The 21,758-nt window shown below is 46.3% G+C and overlaps 1 protein-coding gene across 3 annotated transcripts in view; it reads right to left on the bottom strand.

The window, feature by feature from the left end:
* Positions 1–21,758, bottom strand: part of dcakd (dephospho-CoA kinase domain containing) — a 50,334-nt gene that overhangs the window by 16,167 nt on the left and 12,409 nt on the right. For all 3 annotated transcript variants that reach the window (XM_072486924.1, XM_072486922.1, XM_072486923.1), the window contains exons 2-3: positions 3,858–3,928; positions 2,315–2,433 (exon numbers count right to left, since the gene is read on the bottom strand). In XM_072486924.1, coding sequence (XP_072343025.1) covers positions 2,315–2,433; positions 3,858–3,865 — 127 coding nt within the window. In that variant the 5' untranslated portion in view covers positions 3,866–3,928. The remainder of the gene's footprint in view (positions 1–2,314; positions 2,434–3,857; positions 3,929–21,758) is intronic.

The raw sequence follows: 21,758 nt of genomic DNA, 5'->3' as shown, positions 1-21,758 counted from the left end.
AGGGCAGTTTTGCTGAACTAGCACATAGCAAATGTTAAATCAGAGTTCTTCTGGTCTACATTGTTTTATCCTTCTCTCAAAACCTACATTTACCTTTTTGAAAAATTAATTTACAGGATGTGACCATCGTCGGCAAAGCCAACATTTATTAATTACTCCTAATTGTCCTCGAGACAGTGATGATGATCCTCCACCTTGAACTACTGCAGTCCATCTGGTGTCGGTCATCATACAGCCACCGTACTGTTAGGGAGGGAATTTGGGGCGGCATGTGGCACAGTGGTTAGCACTGGGACTGCGGCGCTGATGGCCCGGGTTCGAATCCCGGTCCTGGCTCACTGTCCATCTGGAGTTCGCACATTCTCCCCATGTCTGCGTGGGTTTCACCCCCACAACCCAAAGATGTGCAGGTTAGGTGGATTGGCCATGCTAAATTGCCCCTTAAATTGGAAAATAAAATAATTGGGTACTCTAAATTTAAGAAACAAAAGGGAGGGAACTCCAGAATTTTGACCCAGTGTGATCTGGGGACAGGCTAACAGAGGGAAAAAGACATAGGCCAAAAACTTTAAGTCTTTATGAGCAAATAGAACTCAGGCCAGGTGTGTTTGTGTATCATGTCTCAGTACTAGCAGAACCTGGATAAAAGAAGGGACATTGGAACACATTATCAGTGACAACCCTGGAACCCCTGGGACTAACCACTGCAGAAGGGGAGCCCTGAGCTCAGAGAAGATATGCACATCAAGTGATCGTAGCCTGGCCAGCCTCCTTCATTAGTGCGGATAATACCTAGATCTCAGCGGTGAGTCAGAGTCATCTCTGTGCTATATTCTCACAAATCATGATTTAACTAGCTCTCCTGAATAAAGTAGAGTTGTATTAAATTTAGGAGTCTTTATTCTGTCTAAGCCGATCGAGCAGTGCCTTGGTCAACACCAGCGAAAGTGAAGGAACAGCGATATATTTCAGTATAGCATGTGGCTTGGTATGGGAATGCGGTTATAGAATTTACAGTGCAGGAGGCCATTCGGCCCATCGAGTCTGCATCAGCTCTTGGAAAGAGCACCCTACCCAAGCCCACACTTCCACCGTATCCCCATAGCCCAGTAACCCTGCCCAACACTAAGGGCAATTTTGGACACTAAGGGCAGTTTAGCATGGTCAATCCACCTAACCTGCACATCTCTGGACTAATCTTTGGACTTTGGTTAATTCTATAAGATACTGGGGTGAATTCTCCGTCTCCCCAGTCCCGTGTTTCTCGGCGGAATTCTCCGTCCCCACCGCCGACTAATGGCGTTTCCCATTGTTAGCCACCCCAGGCAGCCAGAAAACCAGTGGACGGGGGTGCACTGCCGGCAGAGAATTCAACCCATTTTATATGTGGATATTGCTTTAGTTAAGTGCACCTTTGTTTTGTACTGTGCTTTTTTTCTTGTTATGTGCTTCTTTGAATAAACATTTTTTTATTTGAATGCTAAAAACGGGATCTTTCTTCACTGGTTTTCATATCGTTCCACAAATTATACCAAATCGCCAAATACACATTAAGAACCGGTGTCCCAAATTGGGATACCCTTGCATTGAAAATTAATGGAGTACTTAACATGCCTCAGTACAGCTACTGCATGAAATAGTGAGGGCTAAGAGAGCAGATACTGTATGGTTTAGATATAGAGCAATAATCTTTCCACATTGTTCCATCAAATACTCCCAGGGCAGGGACATCACAGGTTCAGATACAGAGTAAGGCCCCCACGTACTAGGCAATCAAACAATCCAAGAGTATGTCGAGCACAGAGTTAGATACAAAGTAAAGTTCTCTCTACACGGTTCCATCAAACACTCCCAGGGCAGGGACAGATTGGGATAAATTTACTTATCTGACAGACGTCCAGCAGCCACCCATGCACAGGTTCCAATTAGACTGGAAAGAGATGATATTTTTTAATCAATCTAATGGCTTCACCATGGTTAGCACAAAACTTGCAACGTTTGTTGGGTTTCTTTCCAGGTAGTTTATCAGTGACAATCAGGGCAGATTCTGGCAAGTAGTTTGTACTACCCACTATACATGAACATGTGTTACAGAATATTACAGTAACTATGCTTCAAATTCCATTGCTGTGGTAGTTAACGTCAACTTGCAAGTCTATGCCTGAAGGCAAAAATTAAACCAATAACCCTCCAGACCATTCATGTACCAATTATCTAAAGACACCCTTGTACTTTAATAGAGGGTACAGCTTCCAGAAAGAGAAACAATCTTCACAGTAGAATATTGCTTGGATCTGCAATATTCAAAACTTACTCTGTCTTGCTATCTGATCAGCATCCACAACTGGACACCCAAGTTCACGGAACACAGCAGCAACTGTGCTTTTCCCGGAGGCAATTCCACCTGTTAGACCAACCAGGAACATTTTTTTCCTAAGATGAAAGCAGAAAGGTTAAGTTAGTGTTCTGCACAGAGCACAGGGAAGTACAGGTATGTATGTACTCCTCAGGTTGAAAAACTTGCCAATAATGTTGGGTCTCTTCACTATTGTGTACAACATGCAAGGATTTTTGGCTCCATGCACCCACTCAATGGAAATGGTGATGGAGCCACCAGATGGTGGAGATTACAAATGGCCAGCAGTATTATTGATGGTCTCCACTGAAACTGTGTCTCTGTATCAGGTGAGGACAGGATTGAACTCTCCGATGAATCGAACAACCTCACTGTCACAGGAATACATATCACATGCTTGAGGTACTAGAGGAGATCCCCACCCTAGTAAGGAGTTAGCACTTTATTTGGGGGGGGAAGAGGCAGGGAGAACATTAAACAAATCCCAATGGAAAATGTTATCAATAAATGGTAACTTTCAAACAAATAATATGCTAAATATCACAGTGATGTACTTCTTAATACAGTCAGAGACTTATCAACAGGAATTCAATCCTGAGCATCTGTTAAATAAACCATGTGATTGGAGTGAAACAGATTGGAAAGAATGACATGAAAATCACCATAATGCCCGAGGACCAGAGGCTGCTTTCCCCTTTTAAGAGAGTGCTGACTCGTGGTGATTTAACCACACCTCAGACGAGGGCAAGGTTGAGAAGGCAGGGGTCTTCAAGGATAACCTCAGCCAGTGCGGGAAACGGACCTGCGCTATTGCTCCGCATCACGAACCAGCCAACTGAACTAACCGAACTGCCTCCCCCCTCCCCCAATGGAAAGAATATATTTATGGTATAAGCATCACTTCCACCCTACTTTGTTCTACCACCTACCCTCAACAACTATCCCCCCTACCTCCATGGGGCGGCATGGTGGCAGTGGTGAGCATTGCTGCTTCACAGCACCAGGAACCCAGGTTAGATACCGACCTCGGGTAACTGTCTGTGTGGAGTTTGCATTCTCCCAGTGTCTGCGTGGGTTTTCTCTGGGTGCTCAGCTTTCCTCCCAGATTCCAAAGATGCGCAGGTTAGGTGGATTGGCGACCATGACAAATTGAAGCCTCTTTCTGCACTGTAGGGATTTTATGATTCTATTCTCTGATTTTCGTTTTCTGTTCTTTGTTAAAGATTCAGACTCAGTCGGGAAGCGGAATAGAGGGGAGTGGTCAAGTTTCAGTGGCTCCAGTTGTCCTCCAGCACTCTGCAGACTTTGCACACATTGGGTAACATTCTTCCCTCGTTTCCCCCAGCCCACCCTTCCCCATTCCACCAGATCCTGGTCATTTTAGCATTCTGAGCCAGGATTCTCATTATAATTTGTTTTTCAACTGATGTGCATGCATATTAGGGGAAGACAGGGCAGGGCTGGGTTCAACAGGGATATCTCCCATGGTTAAATAGCTTACCAAAACATAAAAGAGTAGTTCTTTGGCTGAAGAACGAAAGGCTGCTTACATCCAAGAGAGCAGGTCAGTTTCTGTTGGAGAGGATGACAGAAAGTATGAGTGGGAGAAAGAAACAGACTTATCATCTTGCACTCTAATCTTTGCACTTGTTATCTGACCCACTGTATGTGCAGCATGTTACAAAGCAGCAGCTAATGCTCCAATATGATAGCAATTTTTGCAAAGAGCAAAGAGCAGACCTATTTCAGCTGTAGTTTTAAGAGTTTCAAATAATACAAATGGCGACTGAATTACTTGGGCCACAGATTAAAGTACTTAGGGGAACAATAGAAACGGAATATCTGTTTAAAGAACAGCGAATTTGATTATCAGTTCGTCCTGAGTTTGTCGGAATGTTACAAATGGCCTCAGAAGGCTAGAATGACCAGGAGCTGGTGGAATGGGGAAGAGGGGTGGGGGAAAAGAAGAGGAATGTCACACAAGGTCTTCAACGCTGGCAGATATTAACAGTGCAATACTGAGTGAGTGGGATGCTATCTTTTGAATGAATTGTTAAAAGGCAGCCGCATCGGCCCTCTTAGATGGATGTTAAAAAGCAAGAGGGAAGATCTTCCCGTGTCCTGGCCGATATTTACCTCTCAATCAGTATGACAAAAAAGATTATGGTCACTGTCACATTCAAGTTTGTGGGAACCTGCTGTGTATAAATAGGTAGGACGAATTCTCGACTACAAAGAACAAAGGAATGTACAGCACAGGAACAGGCCCTTCGGCCTTCCAAGCCCGTGCCGACCATGCTGCCCGACTAAACTACAATCTTCTACACTTCCTGGGTCCGTATCCCTCTATCCCCATCCTATTCATGTATTTGTCAAGATGCCCCTTAAATGTCACTATCGTCCCTGATTCCACCACCTCCTCCGGTAGCGAGTTCCAGGCACCCACTACCCTCTGCGTAAAAAACTTGCCTCGTACATCTACTCTAAACCTTGCCCCTCTCACCTTAAACCTATGCTCCCTAGTAATTGACCCTTCTACCCTGGGGGAAAGCCTCTGACTAGCCACTCTGTCTATGCCCCTCATAATTTTGTAGACCTCTAACAGGTCGCCCTCAACCTCCGTCGTTCCAGTGAGAACAAACCGAGTTTATTCAACCGCTCCTCATAGCTAATGCCCTCCATACCAGGCAACATTCTGGTAAATCTCTTCTGCACCCCCGCCAAAGCCTCCACATCCTTCTGGTAGTGTGGCGACCAGAATGGAACACTATACTCCAAGTGTGGCCTAAGTTTCTATACAGCTGCAACATGACTTGCCAATTCCTATACTCAATGACCCGGCCAATGAAGGCAAGCATGCCGTATGCCTTCTTGACTACCTTCTCCACCTGTGTTGCCCCTTTCAGTGACCTGTGGACCTGTACTCCTAGATCTCTCTGACTTTCAATACTCTGGAGGGTTCTACCATTCACTGTATATTCCCTACCTGGATTAGACCTTCCAAAATGCATTACCTCACATTTGTCCGGATTAAACTCCATCTGCCATCTCTCCGCCCAAGTCTCCAAACAATCTAAATCCTGCTGTATCCTCTGACAGTCCTCATCGCTATCCGCAATTCCACTAACCTTTGTGTTGTATGCAAACTTACTAATCAGACCAGTTACATTTTCCTCCAAATCATTTATATATACTTCAAACAGCAAAGGTCCCAGCACTGATCCCTGCGGAACACCACTGGTCACAGCCCTCCAATTAGAAAAGCATCCTTCCATTGCTACTCTCTGCCTTCTATGACCTAGCCAGTTCTGTATCCACCTTGCCAGCTCACCCCTGATCCCGTGTGACTTCACCTTTGGTACTAGTCTACCATGAGGGACCTTGTCAAAGGCCTTACTGAAGTCCATATAGACAACATCCACTGCCCTACCTGCATCAATCATCTTTGTGACCTCATCGAAAAACTCTATCAAGTTAGTGAGACACGACCTCCCCTTCACAAAACCATGCTGCCTCTCACTAATACGTCCATTTGCTTCCAAATGAGAGTAGATCCTGCCTCGAAGAATTCTCTCCAGTAATTTTACTACCACTGAAGTAAGGCTCACCAGCCTGTAGTTCCCTGGATTATCCTTGCTCCCCTCCTTAAACAGAGGAACAACATTGGCTATTCTCAAGTCCTCCGGGACATCACCTGAAGACAGTGAGGATCCAAAGATTTCTGTCAAGGCCTCAGCAATTTCCTCTCCAGCCTCCTTCAGTATTCTGGGGTAGATCCCATCAGGCCCTGGGGACTTATCTACCTTAATATTTTTTAAGACGCCCAACACCTCGTCTTTTTGGATCTCAATGTGATCCAGGCTATCTACACACCCTTCTCCAGACTCAACATCTACCAATTCCTTCTCTTTGGTGAATACTGATGCAAAGTATTCATTTAGTACCTCGCCCATTTCCTCTGGCTCCACACATAGATTCCATAGCCTATTCTTCAGTGGGCCAACCCTTTCCCTGGCTACCCACTTGCTTTTTATGTACGTGTAAAAAGCCTTGCGATTTTCCTTAACCCTATTTGCCAATGACTTTTCGTGACCCCTTCTAGCCCTCCTGACTCCCTGCTTAAGTTCCTTCCTACTTTCCTTATATTCTACACAGGCTTCATCTGTTCCCAGCCTTTTAGCCCTGACAAATGCCTCCTTTTTCTTTTTGACGAGGCTTACAATATCTCTCGTTATCCAATGTTCCCGAAAATTGCCGTATTTATCCTTCTTCCTCGCAGGAACATGCCGGTCCTGAATTTCTTTCAACTGACACTTGAAAGCCTCCCACATGTCAGATGTTGATTTGCCCTCAAACATCCACCCCCAATCTAGGTTCTTCAGTTCCCACCTAATATTGTTATAATTAGCCTTCCCCCAATTTAGCACATTCATCCTAGGACCACTCTTATCCTTGTCCACCAGCACTTTAAAACTTACTGAATTGTGGTCACTGTTCCCGAAATGCTCCCCTACTGAAACCTCTACCACCTGGCCAGGCTCATTCACCAATACCAGGTTCAGTACCGCCCCTTCCCTAATTGGACTGTCTACATATTGTTTTAAGAAGCCCTCCCGGATGCTCCTTACAAACTCTGCCCCGTCTAAGCCCCTGGCACTAAGTGAGTCCCAGTCAATATTGGGGAAGTTGAAGTCTCCCATCACCACAACCCTGTTGTTTTTACTCTTTTCCAAAAGCTGTCTACCTATCTGCTCCTCTATCTCCTGCTGGCTGTTGGGAGGCCTGTAGTAAACCCCCAATATTGTGACTGCACCCATCGTATTCCTGATCTCTACCCATATAGCCTCACTGCCCTCTGAGGTGTCCTCCCGTAGTACAGCTGTGATATCCTCCCTAACCAGTAGTGCAACTCCGCCACCCCTTTTACATCCCCCTCTATCTCGCCTGAAACATCTAAATCCTGGAACGTTTAGCTGCCAATCCTGCCCTTCCCTCAACCAGGTCTCTGTAATGGCAACAACATCATAGTTCCAAGTACTAATCCAAGCTCTAAGTTCATCTGCCTTACCCGTAATACTTCTTGCATTAAAACATATGCACTTCAGGCCACCAGACCCGCTGTGTTCAGCAACTTCTCCCTGTCTGCTCTGCCTCAGAGCCCCACTGTCCCTATTCCCTAGTTCTCCCTCAATGCTCTCACCTTCTGACCTGTCGCTCCCGTGCCCACCCCCCCCCCCCCCTCCCGCCATACTAGTTTAAACCCTCCCGTGTGACACTAGCAAACCTCGCGGCCAGGATATTTATGCCTCTCCAGTTTAGATGCAACCCGTCCTTCTTATACTACAGTTTGACCACACTGCAAAGAATACTTCATTTCCGAAGTCATGAAAAGTCGCTATCGAAACATAGTCGGTTGATATACAATCTCTAAGGAAAATAAAAATGGCAAATAGGGAAATTAAAAAAACATGTGTGGATTGAACAACAGGTTAAAAGGCTTCTGACTGAGTTTATCCTACCCCTGAACAGTTAAATGCTTAACGATCTTCAGACACACATTGCAGCCTGCACAAGCAGTCAAGGTAAGAGCTTCCAGGAGAATTACACATAGTAAAAGTGCCATGGTCCACAAGGAGGGAGAAAAAGCCACAGACAAGATTATCAGGCCAGGCACAGCACAATAAATCAATCAACTGGAAAAGTTCAGTAGCAGTATCAGTAAATAGAAAAGTTGATTCTCTGGACTGGTCTAATGGAGAAGACACAAGACAAGGCTCTGGGGGGATGGTGGTGGAAACAGATACTGGAGCAAGTTATACCTGACCTCAACTTTATCGAATTTGGAGAATGCTGCAACTGCATTGTCAAAAAAATAGGGTGGTCCATTGGAGCACTGCCAGCCCTGCATTCATTTATATTACAGTGCTGTCTCCAGGGGTCACTGTGCAATATAAACAAGGTGGTTTAATTGCCTTTGGTGGCGAGGGGTATCATCTATTGCACCAATTTGCTTGGCATGTTATCAAGGCAAAGGTTGCCTATGCTGGCTGGCTCTTGTCACGAAGGCATCTAACAGCAGTTTCATCTGGGAAGGTACTTCCCAGATGAAACAAGGAGAACAGGAATACATCCTGCAAACAGCTGGGCATGCAGTGGCCTGAACCTGCATGATGAGTGGGGCAGAGCAGCCTGCAATGTAAACTCTTGCAGCAGTCAACATAGAACATAGAACAGTACAGCACAGAACAGGCCCTTCAGCCCTCGATGTTGTGCCGAGCATTGTCCGAAACCAAGATCAAGCTATCCCACTCCCTGTCATTCTGGTGTGCTCCATGTGCCTATCCAATAACTGCTTGCAAGTTCCTCAAGTGTGTGACTCCACTATCACAGCAGGCAGTCTATTCCACACCTTAACCACTCTCTGAGTAAAGAATCTACCTCGGACATCCCTCCTATATCTCCCACCCTGAATCTTATAGTTATGCCCCCTTGTCATCTTGGTCTACAGGAATAGTGCCAGAAGACTGGAGGATAGCAAATGCTGTCCCCTTGTTCAAGAAGGGGAGTAGAGACAACCCCGGTAACTATAGACCAGTGAGCCTTACTTCTGTTAAATTTTTTAATTACTTTTAAATTACTTACTTTTTTAAATTAGTTTTTTTTTCGGCGGGATCAGGAAGTCGACCCGCGGACGTCTGGGAAGACCCTCACCAATAAATTCTGGTGGAGAGGAAACCCGAGACACTACACGTGTAGTGTCTCCCACCCACCCTCCTCCTCTAACCTAATAATAAAACCCATTGGTCTGAGGTAAGTACCATATTTTATTATATTATTATTATTTTTTATAAAAATTTAATTTAGTTGTTAGCCAGATCTTGGTAGAAAGTTAGAGGAATGGCAGGGAAGGGAGTGCAATGTTCCTCCTGCAGGATGTTTGAGGTGAGGGATGCAGTTAGTGTCCCTGCTGATTTTACCTGCAGGAAGTGCTGCCATCTCCAGCTCCTCCAAGACCGAGTTAGGGAACTGGAGCTGGAGTTGGAAGAACTTCGGATCATTCGGGAGGCAGAAGGGGTCATAGATAGCAGCTTCAGGGAATTAGTTACACCAAAGATTGGAGATAGGTGGGTAACTGTAAGAGGGACTGGGAAAAAACAGTCAGTGCAGGGATCCCCTGCGGTCGTTCCCCTGAGAAACAAGTATACCGCTTTGGATACTTGTGGGGGGGACGACTTACCAGGGGTAAGCCATGGGGTACGGGCCTCTGGCACGGAGTCTGTCCCTGTTGCTCAGAAGGGAAGGGGGGAGAGGAGCAGAGCATTAGTAATTGGGGACTCTATAGTCAGGGGCACAGATAGGAGATTTTGTGGGAGCGTGAGAGACTCACGTTTGGTATGTTGCCTCCCAGGTGCAAGGGTACGTGATGTCTCGGATCGTGTTTTCCGGGTCCTTAGGGGGGAGGGGAGCAGCCCCAAGTCGTGGTCCACATTGGCACCAACGACATAGGTAGGAAAGGGGACAAGGATGTCAGGCAGGCTTTCAGGGAGCTAGGATGGAAGCTCAGAACTAGAACAAACAGAGTTGTTATCTCTGGGTTGTTGCCCGTGCCACGTGATAGTGAGATGAGGAATAGGGAGAGAGAGCATTTAAACACGTGGCTACAGGGATGGTGCAGGCGGGAGGGTTTCAGATTTTTGGATAACTGGGGCTCTTTCTGGGGAAGGTGGGACCTCTACAGACAGGATGGTCTACATCTGAACCTGAGGGGCACAAATATCCTGGGGGGGAGATTTGTTAGTGCTCTTTGGGGGGGTTTAAACTAATGCAGCAGGGGCATGGGAACCTGGATTGTAGTTTTAGGGTAAGGGAGAATGAGAGTATAGAGGTCAGGAGCACAGATTTGACGTCGCAGGAGGGGGCCAGCGTTCAGGTAGGTGGTTTGAAGTGTGTCTACTTCAATGCCAGGAGTATACGAAACAAGGTAGGGGAATTGGCAGCGTGGGTTGGTACCTGGGACTTCGATGTTGTGGCCATTTCGGAGACATGGATAGAGCAGGGACAGGAATGGATGTTGCAGGTTCCGGGGTTTAGGTGTTTTAGTAAGCTCAGAGAAGGAGGCAAAAGAGGGGGAGGTGTGGCGCTGCTAGTCAAGAGCAGTATTACGGTGGCGGAGAGGATGCTAGATGGGGACTCTTCTTCCGAGGTAGTATTGGCTGAAGTTAGAAACAGGAAAGGAGAGGTAACCCTGTTGGGAGTTTTTTTATAGGCCCCCTAATAGTTCTAGGGATGTAGAGGAAAGGATGGCGAAGATGATTCTGGATATGAGCGAAAGTAACAGGGTAGTTATTATGGGAGACTTTAACTTTCCAAATATTGACTGGAAAATATATAGTTCGAGTACAATAGATGGGTCGTTTTTTGTACAGTGTGTGCAGGAGGGTTTCCTGAAACAATATGTTGACAGGCCAACAAGAGGCGAGGCCACGTTGGATTTGGTTTTGGGTAATGAACCAGGCCAGGTGTTGGATTTGGAGGTAGGAGAGCACTTTGGGGACAGTGACCACAATTCGGTGACGTTTACGTTAATGATGGAAAGGGATAAGTATACACCGCAGGGCAAGAGTTATAGCTGGGGGAAGGGCAATTATGATGCCATTAGACGTGACTTGGGGGGGGATAAGGTGGAGAAGTAGGCTGCAAGTGTTGGGCACACTGGATAAGTGGGGCTTGTTCAAGGATCAGCTACTGCGTGTTCTTGATAAGTATGTACCGGTCAGACAGGGAGGAAGGCGTCGAGCGAGGGAACCGTGGTTTACCAAGGAAGTGGAATCTCTTGTTAAGAGGAAGAAGAAGGCCTATGTGAAGATGAAGTGTGAAGTTTTGGTTGGGGCGATGGATAGTTACAAGGTAGCGAGGAAGGATCTAAAGAGAGAGCTAAGACGAGCAAGGAGGGGACATGAGAAGTATTTGGCAGGAAGGATCAAGGAAAACCCAAAAGCTTTCTATAGGTATGTCAGGAATAAGCGAATGACTAGGGAAAGAGTAGGACCAGTCAAGGACAGGGATGGGAAATTGTGTGTGGAGTCTGAAGAGATAGGCGAGATACTAAATGAATATTTTTCGTCAGTATTCACTCAGGAAAAAGATAATGTTGTGGAGGAGAATGCTGAGCCCCAGGCTAATAGAATATATGGCATTGAGGTACGTAGGGAAGAGGTGTTGGCAAGTCTGGACAGGCTGAAAATAGATAAGTCCCCGGGACCTGATGGGATTTATCCTAGGATTCTATGGGAGGCCAGGAAAGAGATTGCTGGACCTTTGGCTTTGATTTTTATGTCATCATTGGCTACAGGAATAGTGCCAGAGGACTGGAGGACAGCAAATGTGGTCCCTTTGTTCAAAAAGGGGAGCAGAGACAACCCCGGCAACTATAGACCGGTGAGCCTCACGTCTGTAGTGGGTAAAGTCTTGGAGGGGATTATAAGGGACAAGATTTATAATCATCTAGATAGGAATAATATGATCAGGGATAGTCAGCATGGCTTTGTGAAGGGTAGGTCATGCCTCACAAACCTTATTGAGTTCTTTGAGAAGGTGACTGAACAGGTAGACGAGGGTAGAGCAGTTGATGTGGTGTATATGGATTTCAGCAAAGCGTTTGATAAGGTTCCCCACGGTAGGCTATTGCAAAAAATACAGAGGCTGGGGATTGAGGGTGATTTAGAGATGTGGATCAGAAATTGGCTAGCTGAAAGAAGACAGAGGGTGGTGGTTGATGGGAAATGTTCAGAATGGAGTACAGTCACAAGTGGAGTACCACAAGGATCTGTTCTGGGGCCGTTGCTGTTTGTCATTTTTATCAATGACCTAGAGGAAGGCGCAGAAGGGTGGGTGAGTAAATTTGCAGACGATACTAAAGTCGGTGGTGTTGGCGACAGTGCGGAGGGATGTTGCAGGTTACAGAGGGACATAGATAAGCTGCAGAGCTGGGCTGAGAGGTGGTAAATGGAGTTTAATGTAGAGAAGTGTGAGGTGATTCACTTTGGAAGGAATAACAGGAATGCGGAATATTTGGCTAATGGTAAAGTTCTTGAAAGTGTGGATGAGCAGAGGGATCTAGGTGTCCATGTACATAGATCCCTGAAAGTTGCCACCCAGGTTGATAGGGTTGTGAAGAAGGCCTATGGAGTGTTGGCCTTTATTGGTAGAGGGATTGAGTTCCGGAGTCGGGAGGTCATGTTGCAGCTGTACAGAACTCTGGTCCGGCCGCATTTGGAGTATTGCGTACAGTTCTGGTCACCGCATTATAGGAAGGACGTGGAGGCTTTGGAGCGGGTGCAGAGGAGATTTACCAGGATGTTGCCTGGTATGGAGGGAAAATCTTATGAGGAAAGGCTGATGGACTTGAGGTTGTTTTCGTTGGAGAGAAGAAGGTTAAGAGGAGACTTAATAGAGGCATACAAAATGATCAGGGGGTTGGATAGGGTCGACAGTGAGAGCCTTCTCCCGCGGATGGATATGGCTGGCACGAGGGGACATGACTTTAAACTGAGGGGTAATAGATATAGGACAGAGGTCAGAGGTAGGTTCTTTACGCAAAGAGCAGTGAGGCCGTGGAATGCCCTACCTGCTACAGTAGTGAACTCGCCAACATTGAGGGCATTTAAAAGTTTATTGGATAACCATATGGATGATAATGGCATAGTGTAGGTTAGATGGCTTTTGTTTCGGTGCAACATCGTGGGCCGAAGGGCCTGTACTGCGCTGTATTGTTCTATGTTCTATGTTGTGGGCAAAATCTTGGAAAGGTTTATAAGAGATAGGATGATCACCTGGAAAGGAATAATTTGATTAGAGATAGTCAACACGGTTTTGTGAAGGGTAGGTCGTGCCTCACAAACCTTATTGAGTTCTTTGAGGTGACCAAACAGGTGGATGAGGGTAAAGCAGTTGATCTGGTGTATATGGATTTCAGTAAAGCGTTTGATAAGGTTCCCCACGGTAGGCTACTGCAGAAAATACGGAGGGCATGGGATTCAGGGTGATTGAGCAGTTTGGATCAGAAATTGGCTAGCTGGAAGACAAAGGGTGGTGGTTGATGGGAAATGTTCAGACTGGAGTCCAGTTACTAGTGGTGTACCACAAGGATCTGTTTTGGGGCCACTGCTGTTTGTCATTTTTATAAATGACCTGGACGAGGGTGTAGAAGGATGGGTGAGTAAATTTGCAGATGACACTAAAGTCGGTGGAGTTGTGGACAGTGCGGAAGGATGTTACAAGTTACAGAGGGACATAGATAAGCTGCAGCGCTGGGCTGAGAGGTGGCAAATGGAGTTTAATGCAGAAAAGTGTGAGGTGATTCATTTTGGAAGGAATAACAGGAAGACAGAGTACTGGACTAATGGTAAGATTCTTGGTAGTGTGGATGAGCAGAGAGATCTCGGTGTCCATGTACATAGATCCCTGAAAGTTGCCACCCAGGTTGAGAGGGTTGTTAAGAAGGCGTACGGTGTGTTAGCTTTTATTGGTAGAGGGATTGAGTTTCGGAGCCATGAGGTCATGTTGCAGCTGTACAAAACTGTGGTGCGGCCGCATTTGGAGTATTGCGTGCAATTCTGGTCGCCGCATTATAGGAAGGATGTGGAAGCATTGGAAAGGGTGCAGAGGAGATTTACCAGAATGTTACATGGTATGGAGGGAAGATCTTATGAGGAAAGGCTGAGGGACTTGAGGCTGTTTTCCTTGGATTTTCCTTGGAGAGAAGGTTAAGAGGTGACTTAATTGAGGCATACAAGATGATCAGAGGATTGGATAGGTTGGACAGTGAGAGCCTTCTTCCTCGGATGGTGATGTCTAGCACGAGGGAACAAAGAACAAAGAAATGTACAGCACAGGAACAGGCCCTTCGGCCCTCCAAGCACGTGCCGATCATGCTGCCCGACTAAACTACAATCTTCTACACTTCCTGGGTCCGTATCCCTCTATTCCCATCCTATTCATGTATTTGTCAAGATGCCCCTTAAATGTCACTATCGTCCCTGCTTCCACCACCTCCTCCGGTCGCGAGTTCCAGGCACCCACTACCCTCTGCGTAAAAAACTTGCCTCGTACATCTACTCTAAACCTTGCCCCTCTCACCTTAAACCTATGCTCCCTAGTAATTGACCCCTCTACCCTGGGGGAAAGCCTCTGACTATCCACTCTGTCTATGCCCCTCATACTTTTGTAGACCTCTATCAGGTCTCCCCTCAACCTCCTTTGTTCCAGTGAGAATAAACCGAGTTTATTCAACCGCTCCTCATAGCTAATGCCCTCCATACCAGGCAACATTCTGGTAAATCTCTTCTGCACCCTCTCTAAAGCCTCCACATCCTTCTGGTAGTGTGGCGACCAGAATTGAACACTATACTCCAAGTGTGGCCTAACTCAGGTTCTATACAGCTGCAACATGACTTGCCAATTCTTATACTCAATGCCCCGGCCAATGAAGGCAAGCATGCCGTATGCCTTCTTGACTACCTTCTCCACCTGTGTTGCCCCTTTCAATGACCTGTGGACCTGTACTCCTAGATCTCTTTGACTTTCAATACTCTTGAGGGTTCTACCATTCACTGTATATTCCCTACCTGCATTAGACTTTCCAAAATGCATTACCTCACATTTGTCCGGATTAAACTCCATCTGCCATCTCTCCGCCCAAGTCTCCAAACAATCTAAATCCTGCTGTATCCTCTGACAGTCCTCGTCGCTATCCGCAATTCCACCAACCTTTGTGTCGTCTGCAAACTTACTAATCAGACCAGTTACATTTTCCTCCAAATCATTTATATATACTACAAACAGCAAAGGTCCCAGCACTGATCCCTGTGGAACACCACTGATCACAGCCCTCCAATTAGAAAAGCATCCTTCCATTGCTACTCTCTGCCTTCTATGACCTAGCCAGTTCTGTATCCACCTTGCCAGCTCACCCCTGATCCCGTGTGACTTCACCTTTTGTACTAGTCTACCATGAGGGACCTTGTCAAAGGCCTTACTGAAGTCCATATAGACAACATCCACTGCCCTACCTGCAGTTCCAGTTCAATCATCTTAGTGACCTCCTCAAAAAACTCTATCAAGTTAGTGAGACACGACCTCCCCTTCACAAAACCATGCTGCCTCTCACTAATACGTCCATTTGCTCACCGCCCTGTAGTTCCCTGGATTATCCTTGCTACAGTTCTTAAACAGAGGAACAACATTGGCTATTCTCCAGTCTTCCAGGACATCACCTGAAGACAGTGAGGATCCAAAGATTTCTGTCAAGGCCTCAGTAATTTCCTCTCCAGCCTCCTTCAGTGTTCTGGGGTAGATCCCATCAGGCCCTGGGGACTTATCTACCTTAATATTTTTTAAGACACCCAACACCTCGTCTTTTTGGATCTCAATGTGACCCAGGCTATCTACACACCCTGCTCCAGACTCAACATCCACCAATTCCTTCTCTTTGGTGAATACTGATGCAAAGTATTCATTTAGTACCTCGCCCATTTCCTCTGTCTCCACACATAGATTCCCTTGCCTATCCTTCAGTGGGCCAATCCTTTCCCTGGCTACCCTCTTGCTTTTCATGTACGTGTAAAAAGCCTTGGGATTTTCCTTCCAGCCCTCCTGACTCCTTGCTGAAGGTCCCTCCTACTTTCCTTATATTCCACACAGGCTTCGTCTGTTCCCAGCCTTTTAGCCCTTTCAAATGCCTCCTTTTTCTTTTTGACGAGGCCTACAATCTCTCTCATTATCCAAGGTTCCCGAAAATTGCCGTATTTATCCTTCTTCCTCACAGGAACATGCCGGTCCTGAATTCCTTTCAACTGACACTTGAAAGCCTCCCACATGTCAGATGTTGATTTGCCCTCAAACATCCGCCCCCGAATGATGTTCTTCAGTTCCCGCCTAATATTGTTATAATTAGCCTTCACCCAATTTAGCACATTCATCCTAGGACCACTCTTATCCTTGTCCACCAGCACTTTAAAACTTACTGAATTGTGGTCAGTTACCGAAATGCTCCCCTACTGAAACATCTACCACCTGGCCGGGCTCATTCCCCAATACCAGGTCCAGTACCGCCCCTTCCCTAGTTGGACTGTCTACATATTGTTTTAAGAAGCCCTCCTGGATGCTCCTTACAAACTCCGCCCCGTCTAAGCCCCTGGCACTAAGTCAGTCCCAGTCAATATTGGGGAAGTTGAAGTCTCCCATCACCACAACCCTGTTGTTTTTACTCTTTTCCAAAATCTGTCTACCTATCTGCTCCTCTATCTCCCGCTGGCTGTTGGGAGGCCTGTAGTAAACCCCCAATATTGTGACTGCACCCTTCTTATTCCTGATCTCTACCCATATAGCCTCACTGCCCTCTGAGGTGTCCTCCCGCTGTACAGCTGTGATATTCTCCCGAACCAGTAGCGCAACTCCGCCTCCCCTTTTACATCCCCCTCTATCTCGCCTGAAACATCTAAATCCTGGAACGTTTAGCTGCCAATCCTGCCCTTCCCTCAACCAGGTCTCTGTAATGGCAAATTCATCATAGTTCCAAGTACTAATCCAAGCTCTAAGTTCATCTGCTTTACCCGTAATACTTCTTGCATTAAAACAGATGCACTTCGGGCCACCAGACCCGCTGTGTTCAGCATCTTCTCCCTGTCTGCTCTGCCTCAGAGCCCCACTGTCCCTATTCCCTAGTTCTCCCTCAATGCTCTCACCTTCTGACCTGTCGCTCCCGTGCCCACCCCCCCCCCCTCCCGCCATACTAGTTTAAACCCTCCCGTGTGACACTAGCAAACCTCGCGGCCAGGATATTTATGCCTCTCCGGTTTAGATGCAACCCGTCCTTCTTATATAGGTAACACCTGTCCCGGGAGAGCTCCCAGTGGTCCCGATAACCGAAACCCTCCCTCCTACACCAGCTGTTTAGCCACGTGTTTAGCTGCTCTATCTTCCTATTTCTAGCCTCACTGGCACGTGGCACAGGGAGTAATCCCGAGATTACAACCCTTGAGGTCCTGTCATTTAACTTTCTGCCTAGCTCCCTGAACTCCTGCTGCAGGACCTCATGCCCCTTCCTGCCTATGTCGTTAGTACTAATATGTACAACGACCTCTGCCTGTTTGCCCTCCCCCTTCAGGATGCCCTCTAGCCGTTTGGAGACATCCTGGACCCTGGCACCAGGGAGGTAACATACCATCCTGGAGTCTCTTTCACGTCCACAGAAGCGCCTATCTGTGCCCGACTATAGAGTCCCCTATTACTATTGCTCTTCTGCGTTTTGACCCTCCCTTCTGAACATCAGAGCCAGCCGTGGTGCCACTGCTCTGGCTGCTGCTGTTTTCCCCTGATTGGATACCCGACAGTATCCAAAGGGGTATACCTGTTCGAGAGGGGGACAACCACAGGGGATTCCTGCACTGACTGCCTGCCCTTTCTGGTGGTCACCCATTTCTCTGCCTGCACCTTGGGTGTGACCACATTTATATAACTGCGATCTATGACGCTTTCCGCCACCTGCATGCTCCTAACTGCATCCAATTGCTACTCCAACCGAACCATGCGGTCTGTGAGGAGCTCCAGTTGGGTGCACTTTCTGCAATGAAGCCATCCGGGACGCTGGAAGCCTCCCGGACCTGCCACATCTCACAGTCAGAGCACTGCGCCCCTCTAACTGACATTGCGTCAATTAATTAAAATTAAATAACATTTAAAAAAAAATTTTTTTTTTTTTTTTTTTAAATTTCAAAGTTACTGTTAACTATCTGTTTCCTAGCACTCTATTTCTAATAGAAATGCGAAAGCTAAATATAGTACTCTCCGATCTCTGGCTTAGATACCCCTCTAAATTATAATTAAGTAATTATGTTTAATTAGTTACCAATGCTTAATTTTTTTAATTTAGTGTAGATTCCCAACCAGCCACTCAGGCCACAGCTTTTCTGTGATGTCACTTCAGTTTCCCCCCGACACATACAATTTGAAAAAGGTCTAAAAGTAAAAATGAGTAAAAATCACTTACTTACCTTCGGAGTGTCTTAGATGTTCTCAGGTTCTCTCCCTGACAGAGACTGCTCCTCCACCTCCGAACCTTGACCTGCACAATGCTAATAATATAATATGGCACTTACCTCACGCCAATGGTCTTATTATTAGGTTAGAGGAGGAGGGTGGGTGGGAGACACTACATGTGTAGTGTCTCGGGTTTCCTCTCCACCAGAATTTATTGGTTGGGGGGGGGGGGCTTCCCAGATCTCCACGGGTCGAAAAAAATAAAACAGAAAAGTGTTTTTTTAAAAGGATAAACTTACCTCCCAGAAATCACTTGCGCACCGCTCCCGCTGAAATCGACTGGCCTGTTCCTGTGAAGGTAAGTGTTTTTAAAGGATAAACTTACCTCCCAGAAATCACTTGCGCACCGCTCCCGCTGAAATCATAGCTTTAAGTTGAGGGGAGATAGATATAAGACAGATGTCAGAGGTAGGTTCTTTACTCAGAGAGTTGTAAGGGCGTGGAATGCCCTGCCTGCAACAGTAGTGGACTCGCCAACACTAAGGGCATTCAAATGGTCATTGGGTAGACATATGGACGATAAGGGAATTGTGTATAGGTGGGCTTCAGAGTGGTTTCACAGGTCGGCGCAACATTGAGGGCCGAAGGGCCTGTACTGCGCTGTAATGTTCTATGTTCTAGTAACAGCTACATCCACCCGAGGAAATAGTCTCTGAAGTCAAGTTCAAAACCTGTTCAAAAACTGCTGCATGAACACCAATGTGAGACTGCACTGCAGCATTAGAAAGAACTTGGAAGTGTATTTCACAGTTAACCTTTATTTGTATGCATCAATGCTAGTGCTAGAGAATAGAATACTTTCTACTTCAGGTATTCTAGTGTCCATTTCAAATCAACACAGTAAAATCCCCCAAACCAAAGGGCCCCGCCTCAATTTAAAAAAGCACTCTCTTCATACCAGTGAGACAATTTTTAATTTCTCAAAATCAACCAACCAGATTTGAAAAAGAAAAGTTCAATACTAGCTGAAGAACAATTTCACTCTCGTTAAAAAAAAATTGGCTATGCCAATACTGTATTCCATTAATACAATGTGTGAGGCAGCTTTCCTTTTTTTAAGTGCTTAAACACATTCCTCAGAGTCAGAGGTTTACAGCATGGAAACAGGCCCTTCGGCCCAACTCGTTGATGCCGCCCAATTTTTAACCACAAAGCTAGTCCCAATTACCTGCATTTGGCCCATATCACTCTATATCCATCTTACCCATACAACTGTCTAAATGCACATCTAGTACGCCTCGCAAGATTTATCCAGACCTTGCGAAATGTTGTAATCAGGATCCCGCCCACAATTGACGTGACCAAGCCTTGCACGGTTAAGTCAGTGTTAAACCCACTTAGGCGTGCTCACCCGGGATCTACTGGACTCCCGGCATCTAACGGTCTCCCCAAGGAGTCCCCAACCGAGCACCATTCAGTACTGCTGTGGGATAATGCCCATATGTGTGGGGAACCTACAAGCCCACTTGGGGGACACTTACAAGATGGTGGCCCAAAGAGCCGGTCTGGCCAGCAAGTTCAGCTTCCACACTTCTCTTCTCCCCCCCCCCCCACGCAGTGATGAAAATAATTCAAAGTGTGGACTTGAACAGGGAGAAACTCCCCAGAGCCCAAAATTGTGACTAAATTTGGTTAGATGGCTCTGGGGAACTCTCCGAGCTGGCGGGAAACTCCGACCAAAACCCACCACAAATGGCACCTCAAAACTTTTCCGTTAGATTGCGCCCGAGAAATCTTCTCTCTCACAGGATCATTAATCTGTGGAATTCTCTTCCCCAGAGAGCAGTGGATGATGGTCATTGAACATATTGAAGGCCATCAACCTCCCGTTCGGGCGCAAAGCGGCCAGTAGATCGCATCCCTCATCTCAGTCTTAAATACAAGACTCCTAATTTTGATACTAGTTCTTGGCTCCCCACAGGGGAAACATCCTCTCCGTATCCCCCAGATCATGTTTCAATGAGGTCCCTTCACAATCTTCTAAACACCAATCGATACAGACCCAACCCGCCCAATCTTTCTTCTTGAGATAATCCCTTCATCCCAGGAATCAGTCAAATGAAGCTTCTCCAAACTGCTCCCAATGCAATTATTTCCTTTCTTAAGCATCATAAAATCACTAGTGCAAAGGAGGCCATTCGGCCCATCGAGTCTGCACCGACCCTCCGAAAGAGCACCCTACCTGGGCCCACTCCCTGCCTATCCCCGTAACCCCACCTAACGTTTGGACACCAAGGAGTAATTTAGCATGGCCAATCCACATAACTTGTACATCTTTGGACTGTGGGAGGAAATGAGAGCACCCGGAAGAAACTCACGCCCACACGGGGAGAATGTGCAAACTTCACAGTCACCTAAGGCCGGAATTAAACAGGGTCCCTGGTGCTGTGAGGCAGTAAACCACTGTGTCACCGTGTTGCACAAGTAAGCAGAACAAAACTATACACAGAATTTCAGAAACTAACTAAAACCCTGCACAGCTGCAGCAACACTTCGGCTTTTATATTCCATCCCCCTTGCAATAAATGCCAACATTCCCTTTGCCTTCCTAATCACCAATCACTGTACCTACATTCTAATGATTTTATATTCATGTACCAGGACACCCAGATCCCTCTGTACCTCAGAATTCTGCAATCAATCCCCATTTAAATAACATGCTATTTTACTATTCTTCCTGCTAAAGTGGGCAAGTTCACATTTTCCCAAATTATCCTCCAGCTGTCACATATTTGCCTATGTATTTAGCCTATTTATTTAGCCTACCGACACCCCATGGGAGATTCTGTGCCCGCTTGACAACTTACTTTCTTATCTTTGTGCCATCTGCAAATTTCGTGACCATATATTCAGTCCTTTCATCCAAGTCAAACCAAGTTAGGAAACTGTCACTAGCACTTGAATGGGTCAAATATGAATAATACATGCTATTCTGTAGTAAAATCCATACTAAATCAATGGGCTGAATAAAACAGATTGTTGCAGAAAACAGATCATGCTCAGGAAAGAGAACATATAAAGGGGGCAACATGGTTGGGGGGGGAGGGGGGGGGGGGGAGAGGGCAGAGGAGGTGGGGGGCTTATGGAAAATAATAAGGCTACAAGAATTTGCTGTGCGTGTGTGAAGTCACAATCATGTTTTTTTTTTAATAAACATTTTATTGAGGTATTATGGTTTTACAACAACAGAAGAAACAGTGTACATACAAACATAAACATAGTGCAAAAGCTATCCTTCTCCCTCACAGGTCCCACCTTTTCTAACCCCCTACTCCCGCACACCTTGCTGTCTTCTACCCCAAAG

The sequence above is a fragment of the Scyliorhinus torazame genome, chromosome 21, assembly GCF_047496885.1.
Source record: "Scyliorhinus torazame isolate Kashiwa2021f chromosome 21, sScyTor2.1, whole genome shotgun sequence".
NCBI lineage: Eukaryota > Metazoa > Chordata > Chondrichthyes > Carcharhiniformes > Scyliorhinidae > Scyliorhinus > Scyliorhinus torazame.
The sequence above is the reverse complement of the archived record's forward strand: the minus strand, read 5'-3'. Positions and strand labels throughout refer to the sequence as shown.